This window comes from Tupaia chinensis, unplaced genomic scaffold (genome assembly GCF_000334495.1).
Source record: "Tupaia chinensis unplaced genomic scaffold, TupChi_1.0 Scaffold144255_1, whole genome shotgun sequence".
NCBI classification, from domain to species: Eukaryota; Metazoa; Chordata; class Mammalia; order Scandentia; family Tupaiidae; genus Tupaia; species Tupaia belangeri.
The window spans coordinates 774,695-783,449 of NW_006204113.1; the positions used below are offsets into that span (position 1 = coordinate 774,695).

The 8,755-nt window shown below is 49.7% G+C and overlaps 1 protein-coding gene across 1 annotated transcript in view; it reads left to right on the forward strand.

The window, feature by feature from the left end:
- BTRC (beta-transducin repeat containing E3 ubiquitin protein ligase) overlaps positions 1–8,036 on the forward strand; it is a 236,702-nt gene extending 228,666 nt beyond the window's left edge. The window contains exons 14-15 of the mRNA XM_006166317.2: positions 4,386–4,578; positions 7,058–8,036. Of these exons, the coding sequence (XP_006166379.1) occupies positions 4,386–4,547 (162 nt within the window). The 3' untranslated portion in view covers positions 4,548–4,578; positions 7,058–8,036. The remainder of the gene's footprint in view (positions 1–4,385; positions 4,579–7,057) is intronic.
- The last annotated feature ends 719 nt before the right edge of the window (positions 8,037–8,755 follow it).

Sequence of the window (8,755 nt, forward strand, 5' to 3'; positions counted from 1 at the left end):
ATATATATATATATATATACAGATATATCATTAGGGTCAGAAATAGGGGTAAAATTTATATATATACATATATATACACATGTATGTATATATATATGTATATATATATAAGTAACTACAAATGGAAAATTATTGACGATAACATGCATGACGATATGACGATAACATGCCACTGCGTAGTATATTCTGGATGGGAAATCACATTTTTTTGTGATGTGACGATGCTTAGGGAATGAATGTAAATTATTAAAAGTTTCAGAAATTAATTCATTTAAAATTTTTTTAATTTAAAAAAATAATTTTTTCCCCCAAAAAAACACACTGAGCACACATGCATGTGTGCACAGAACCCCTAGAGGAGAATAGATGGTCATCCTCCTGGGGAGGTGATTTCTCACTTTCTCTCTCTCAAGCCAGGTACGCAAGCTCTACAACAAACTTTAAAAGAAAAGCAGTGAGGGACCAGCAGTTAGCGTAATGGCTATGTCGCTGGACTCCCATGTAGTCGACCGCTGTTCGAGTCCTGGACCCGGTAGCTTAAACTCACGCCGGGCGCATGTGCGTGCATGCCCAAGATCCCGAGAGGAGAATGGAGAAGAAGGGATTGCGGCGTGGCCATCCCCCCGGGGGGTGATTTCTCGCTTTCTGTCTCTCTGTCTCTTTCTGTCTGTCTGGGGAGCGCATGCGCCCTATAGCAAAAAAAAAAAAAAGAAAGAAAAGCAGTGACATGCCAGGCCACCAGCGGCGGCACACAGCTGGATCCCACATGGCTGACCGTGTGGTTCAAGTCCTAGATCCAGCAGCTTGAGAAACATGCCAGGCACATGTGGGTGTACGCCCAAAATCTCCAAAGGAGGAAGGAGTGGAAAAGGGATTGGGGTTGTTACCCTTCCCCACACGGATGATTTCTCAGTTTCTTTTTCTCTCTGTCAAGCACTTGGGCCCTCTGGCAAAAAAAAAAAAAAAAAAAATATGTTTTTGCCACAGGGCACATGTGCTACAAGTGCTGACTGGAGAGAGTGTGAGAGGGAAAGTGAGAAATCAAATCACGCCCCCAGGGATGGCCACACCACAATCTCCTCAATCTCCTCCTGGGGTTTTGGGCATGCACACACATGCGCCCAGCATGATTTTCAAGCCACTAGGTCTGGGACTTGAACTGTGACCAGCCATGTGAGTTCCAGCACATTACCCACCCCTCCAGTTGCTCCAGCAAATTTTTTTTAAAAAGTAGTAGTGTGGGGACCAGCAGTTGGCATAATGGCTATGTCTCTGGACTCCCATGTAGTCGACTGTGGTTCAAGTCTCGGACTCGGTGGTTAAACACACGCCAGCTGCATGTGCGAGCGTGCCCAAGATCCCGAGAGGAGAATGGAGGAGAAGGGATTGCGGCGTGGCCATCCCCCGTGGGGGGTGATTTCTCACTTTCTGTCTGTCTGTCTCTGTCTGTCTGGCGAGCGCACACGCCCTATAGCAGAAACCTCTCCAAAAAAGAAAGTATTCGTGTGGAGCAGCAGGTGACATGGTGGTTGAGGTGCTGGACTCCACATGGTCAATGGCCGCTCATGTCCCAGACCTGGTGGCTTGCTTTCTCACTGTCCCCCTCTCTCTTCAGTCATACCAAAATAATAGTAATAATAAACAAAATTAATTAGATTTGATTGAATAAATAAAGGTAATAGTGTACCGGGGGCAGCCAGTGGTGGAGTAGTTAAGGCACTGGACTCCCACGTAGCCAAGTTCAAGTCTCAGACTTTGCGGCTTGAAACTCAAGCCAGGCGTGTGTGTGTCCCAGATCCCAGGAGGAAAATGGAGGAGGAGGGATTGTGCTGTGGCCATCTCGGAGGGTGATTTCTCACTTTCCCTCTCATGTCTATCTCCAGAGAGCACACATGCCCTGTGGCAAAAACCTTAAAAAAATAAAGTTGTAGTATGTAAATAAAATGTAGTAAAATTTTCAATTGCCAGTGGAGGGAGGGTGCTTGCCTGAGAGCGAGCCTGCAGCCCCCGACAAGGTGATCATACTGCAGTTCATTCTCCATTTCTCCATACTGTCACAATTCAGGGTGTGCATGCACATGTGCCTGGCTTGTTGTTCAAGCTGCTGGCGGCTGTGATTCAAACCACAGCTCTGTGGGATCCAGCTCTTAACCCATTATGCCATGGGGCCAGCTTTGAAGTAACTCTTTTTTTTAGAGATTTTTGCTATAGGGTGCGTGCACTCACCGAAGAGACAGAAAGATACAGAAAATGAGAAATCACTCCCTCCCCAGGATGTATGCCCACACTACACTCCATTCTCCTCCCAGGATCTTGGGCACGCACGCACATGTGCCCATTGTGAGTTTCAAGCCACTGGATCCGTGACTCGGACCACACTCAGCCCTGTGGGAGCCCAGCAACATAACTGCTTCACCATCTGCTGGTCCTGGTGAGGTCCTATATTTAAAAGAAAATTCTCTATAAAATCTTTAGCAAATCAAATCCAACAATATATGAAAAGTTGTACAGTGTGACCAGGTAGGATTTATCCTAGATGTGCATGACTGGTTCATCCAAAATCAATTAATGTAATTCATCACATCAGCAAGCTAAAAAAGAAAAATTACATGATTATATCATTAAATTAATAAGCATTTGATAAAATCCATTCATGATAGAAGCTGTCAGCAAACTAGGTATAGAGGACAACTTCCTCAAGTTCATAAGGGAAAAGACACAACTCTAACAGAGACTACTACAAACCTAAGATAGCTACACTGAGAAGATGGGCAGTGTCGGCTGGTGAAAGTCGAGGAACCAGAACGCTAATGTTTTGCTAGTGAGAGAGTAAAGTGGCTTAACTTTTTTTGTTTTGTTTTGTTTTTAGAGAGATTTTTGCTACAGGGAACGTGTGCACATGGGAGAGCCAGCAAGTGAGAAATCACCCCCCAGAGGGAATGGCCATGCCACAATCTCTTCTCTTTCATTCTTCTCTTGGGATTTTGGGCACACACGCACACGCGCCCGGCGCAAGATTTAAATCTGGGACTCGAACTGCAGTCATCTATGTGGGAGTCCAGCATCATAACCATTATGCCATCTGCTGGTCCTGGCTTAACTTATAAGAACTGTTTCATTGCATCTATTGGGTTGTTGGAAAAGTCAGGACGTATTTTTCTATGCAGAAATGCATCCTGACTTCTGACGACTAAACATGCATACTCCCTGGGCCAGCAGGTCTACTGCAGGATCCAGTGAGTGCATATTCCCATCAGAAGGCATGTCCAAAAATGTTATAGCAGTTTTACTTAGAACAGCCCAAAACTATAACCAGTCTGTATGTTATCTACCAAAGGGAGAATTGTTATATATTCATAGAGTGAAATATCAACTAGTAATTAAAAAAAAAAAAAGTACCATAACAGAGATAAGGCATGCAGTGTTGAGTAAAGAAGCCAGGCACAAAAGCACACAGTACGTTAAGTGTACTTCTGTGAAATTCAAGAACAGACAAAATGAATTAATGATGATAGCCCTGGAAGGAAGATGATACCACCTGTAAGGGGCACGAGAGTGCTTTCTAGGAGACTCTGCATCTTGATGGGGTGCTGGGTACTGCTGGCGGCATGCCCGAGCAACCGTGTACCCCGCGGGAGAGCCAGCTGTTAGATAGGTTCTCATGAACTCTGCAAGCCGACTGACCATGGCCATGAAAATCTACAAAAACTTTTACAAGTTGGGGAAGTAAGGTTGAGAAACATCTGCAGAACAATACTGCTTATTGTTCACTCACCCTCAGTCTCTGGTTATGGAAGGAACTTAGATGCAGAGGGACATGGAGGTCAGGAGTCACTGAGGAATGCGTTCAGCCAATGTACCCCACAGGGAGCTAGCAGTGAGAAGCCAGCTTGCTATGTAACGGGGGTCTCGGCTAGAGACGCTCACTTCGGAAATCAGCTGCCCAGTATGTGATTTTTATCCTGCTCTTAGCCAAATGAAGCTTTCTCTCTGGATTTTTTTTTTTTTAAGAGGGTTTTTTGTTGTTGTTGTTTTGCCTTAGGGCACGTGTACTTTCCAAAGAGAGAGAGAGAGTGAAGGAAAGTGAGAAATCGCCCTCGGCGGGATGGCCATGTCACAATCCCTTCTCCGTTCTCCAAGGTTCTTAGACACACACACACCCAGCGTGAATTTCAGACCACTGGGTCCAGGACTCAAACTGAGGTCAGCCATGTGAGAGTCCAGCAACGTAACCACTATGCCATTTGTTGGCCCCTCTCTCTGTATTTCTGAAACAGCTAAGTGGTCGAGAGAAGTACCCCTCCGTAGACTCCTTTGACAGGCTGAGTCTGTGTCCTTAAAATGAGTAGTTGAAATTCTTACCCTCTTTGTGTCTGCTTCTTTAGGAACATTCTGGAAGAGTTTTCCGACTCCAGTTCGATGAATTCCAGATTGTCAGTAGTTCCCATGATGACACAATCCTCATCTGGGACTTCCTAAACGACCCAGCTGCCCAAGCGGAACCCCCACGCTCCCCTTCTCGGACATACACCTACGTCTCCAGATAAATCCCCGTGCGCTGACCTCATACTTGCCCAGGTAGGAAGAGGCTTGTCCACGTAGCTCGGAGGTAGGAACCGGGAGGTGGCTGCGACGCAGTGTCAGTCCTGGAGCCTCAAGGGGCCCCACAAAACCCAGGAAGAGGACGGCATGAGCCAGGGCTGGCCACCCGAGCAGACCATGCCTTTCACCAAGGCAGCCCAAGCTCTGGATGGTTCTGGGTCCTCTGTCCACTAGAACGGATCAGCCCCACTCTCGTTACCTAGTAAAATTGTTAGGAAAATAAAATGGGATTTGAAGCAATTTGAAAACTACCTAAAATCCTGTGGCATCAAACAGTTCCTGCAGTAGAGATCTCTTGAACTAAGTAGATCGTCTATTAATCCCCTCGTCTATTAATCCTGGGATTCCACCCAGATCTCTCAGCTGCGCCTCATTAGTGTCAGGCATTTGGTTCTGAAAGATAGCGTTTTTATCCTCATCCCCACTGTCCAAAAAAGAGAAAAACCCATCCGTGACCTCTAAAAAACCCTGACGTCCACAAAACTCTGTATTCTTCCACTTGTGTCTCCTCCCTCCATCTGAATCCGAGAAAGATCCTAAAATACGTAGGTTTTATTTTCAGTGTGACTCAGCTCCTACCCGTACCCTAACTGGTTCTGATCCCCTCGCGAGCCTGTGCTGGCTCTCAGGAACGCTGCCGCCGCCTGCCTCGGTTCCCCTGGCAGGAGTTCACGTCCACTGCAGTTCTGAGCACCGTTTTGCAGTGTCGTTCTGAGGGGGTGGTTGGCGCTCACACTCCCCCAGGCCTTTGGCCCTCACAGAGGACCCGCATCATCGGTCTCACCTCGTAGCCACGTCGGGCAGGGAGCTCTCCAGAGCCAAGACCAGTGCGGCATGGGCGGGAGCACTGCCCACCGAGTCTCAGGAGGGCTGCATGGGCCACTGGGTGGGAAAGTCTAGTGGTCAGCACCAGGCCTAGCACGTAAGAAGCCCTCGGTAGAATGCCGGCAAGTGGCACAGTGGGAGGGAACTGCACTCCCACATGACTGACTGCAGTTCAAGTCCTCGACCTGGAGGCTTTCTCTCTCTCTCTTTCTCTCTCACACACACAACATTCTCTGTAAAAATTTAAATAAATACATAAATAAATAGAGTTAAATAAAATAAGTATTTTTGGAAAAAAAGGAGCAGCCCTGGGTAAACAGTGGTCATTAATACTAATTGTCATCACCCGACCCTGTGTGCCTCTACCTTTTGCCAAAGTCTTCTCTTCCTTAGACTTCTGCGGCAACGGCCAGTTTTTAATCCTCTTCCTGGCTCTCTCTTTTGTCTCCCTCTTCTCACCCTAAAACGCAGTCCCCCAGGAGTCTGTTTCTGACTTTTCTTTCTTATCCAAGTTCCCTTGTTTGGCCAGCACTTTCTTCTCAGGGGTCAGCTCCGCCTCGGTGCCGGCCTTTAGCCCCGGCCCAGCCTCCCTCTCTAGGCCATCTGCTCAGCCACGTCGGGCAGGGAGCTCTCCAGAGCCAAGACCAGTGCGGCATGGGCGGGAGCACTGCCCACCGAGTCTCAGGAGGGCTGCATGGGCCACTGGGTGGGAAAGTCTAGTGGTCAGCACCAGGCCTAGCACGTAAGAAGCCCTCGGTAGAATGCCGGCAAGTGGCACAGTGGGAGGGAACTGCACTCCCACATGACTGACTGCAGTTCAAGTCCTCGACCTGGAGGCTTTCTCTCTCTCTCTTTCTCTCTCACACACACAACATTCTCTGTAAAAATTTAAATAAATACATAAATAAATAGAGTTAAATAAAATAAGTATTTTTGGAAAAAAAGGAGCAGCCCTGGGTAAACAGTGGTCATTAATACTAATTGTCATCACCCGACCCTGTGTGCCTCTACCTTTTGCCAAAGTCTTCTCTTCCTTAGACTTCTGCGGCAACGGCCAGTTTTTAATCCTCTTCCTGGCTCTCTCTTTTGTCTCCCTCTTCTCACCCTAAAACGCAGTCCCCCAGGAGTCTGTTTCTGACTTTTCTTTCTTATCCAAGTTCCCTTGTTTGGCCAGCACTTTCTTCTCAGGGGTCAGCTCCGCCTCGGTGCCGGCCTTTAGCCCCGGCCCAGCCTCCCTCTCTAGGCCATCTGCTCACCTTCCCTGAAGGCACCAGGAGCGCGTCTGCTCAGGGCACTGCGGTGTTTATGGCCACCCGGGCAGAGCCCTGAGCCATCCTGCCCGCCCTGCCATCTGAGGGTGGGGTGAAAACTTGTGCTCCCCCATCGCTCACCCTCTCAGGCCGAGACCTTGGAGTCTCTCCACCTGAGCACCACGGCGCTGCCCACTCGGCGAGCCCTGCCCTCCGTGTGAGTCCCCGGTAGGGCCGGTGGCCTCTGACAGGCTCTGCATGGCTGGGAGAGGCAGGAGTCAGGAGGGGCCCCAGAGCCTTTCTGTCCTCTGTCAGCCAAGTCGAGCCCGGGAGAGACAGCAGCAGAGGGGCTAACGGCTCTCCGCTCTGCTTCCTCGCAGGACCCACTGACGCTGCGGTATTTACCAGATCTGCCAGTACCAGGACGAGCAACCAGAGTGACAGACCACACCGGCCTCCCGGACTAGCCGAGGAGCGGAGACTCCCGTTGGGACACAGTCGGTCTGCGGTCGCCCCCGGACGCCTGCTCGCCGCGGCCGACTGCTCAGTGCTGCTATCAGAAGATGTCTTTATCTTTCGTGAATGATCGGAACTTTTAAGCCTCACCTCACTCCCCTTCCTCCTTCCCCCTCTGCACCATTTTTTCCCCATTTGGTTTCAGACAAAGATGACTTATAAATATATTTAGTGTTTTGCCAGAATCTTTGCTTTCCCATCAGACAGAACTAGTTTCCCTGTGTACCCTATTGGGAGAAGACCCACTTCTAGGGCACGGGGACTGTAGCTTCTAGACAGACGCACCCAGGTCTCCCTGTGAACTGTGGGACGCCGGGACCTGGCCAGGCAGCCCTGTCCTGCCACGCTTAGGGGGGACGGAGCCCTCTAACCAGCAAGAAAAAGAAAACGAGAATGTACACCCTGGAAGATCCGGGCCCCCGCCTCCCCCTTCTGTTCCTCTCTCTCGTCCCTGCCCGTGACCCCAGCCCCCCACTGCCTGTCTCCCTGCTCCCCGGAGAAGAAGGTGCAGGCAGCCCACGTCCGCAGTCAGCACGAAGCAGGGCAGCCGGGACTGCACCTCCCGTGAGAGCTGAAATCCCAAACCCAGGCTTGAGCTGCACGTGACCCTGTGGCGACATGGACCCTTGGACATGATACCCTCGTCATATCTGCATCTCTTCTGTCTTCTCCTTCCCCCCTCCGAGGGGGGAGGCAGAAGTTTCCTGGGCTCCATCAATGGCTGCATCTTTCCTGGACTCAGCAGTCTCCGTGCTTCCATGTAGAGTGTGGAAGGAGCTGCTGATTGCATTTCCTCTCATTAACAATTAGATGTGTAATAAAAGCATTGTACTTCATCTTAAATCAGTGGTGAGGTTCGGCCTACAGACAGTTCCAGGTGGCCAGAGCCATCGCTTGGCGCATTCTGCACAATAGCCCCCATCTCCGATCTCCTCTCCAGGGCTTGGGAGCACCCAGGCACCTGTGTTCGCCAGTACCATGTCCAGAGTAGCTAAAGAGATAGGCAGGGAAAAGCCGAATTTTTTCTCATTTAGGCCAGTAAATATCGTCTCTCAAAAAGCGATCTAACCATCTCAAAAAGCGATCTAACCATCTCAGCCTTGCACTGCAAAACCTTCTGCTTCCTCCAAACCTGGTGTTTGCATATGGGCGAAGCTGCCGGGGAGAAAGGAGCAGGGTGGGGACCAGCAGTTGGCGTAATGGCTATGTCGCTGAACTCCCATGAAGTCGATCGAGGTTTGAGTCCTAGACCTGGTGGCTTAAACTCATGCCGTGTGTGCGTGCCCAAGATCCCGAGAGGAGAGTGGAGGAGAAGGGACTACGGCATGGCCATCCTCCCTGGGGGGTGATTTCTCGCTTTCTGTCTCTCTCTGTTTCTGGCGAGTGCATGTGCCCTCTAGGAAAAAACTCTTAAAAAAAAAAAAAAAGAAAAAGGAGCAGGGCGACGTTTGGCACACAGGATTTACGAAGGGCAGGCACTGCTCTTTGTTCTCCTTCCTCCTCCTGGCCTGTTCTGCTCTCCTCTCTCCCTAGCCAATCAAACACCTCTGGCAGCTGGCGAT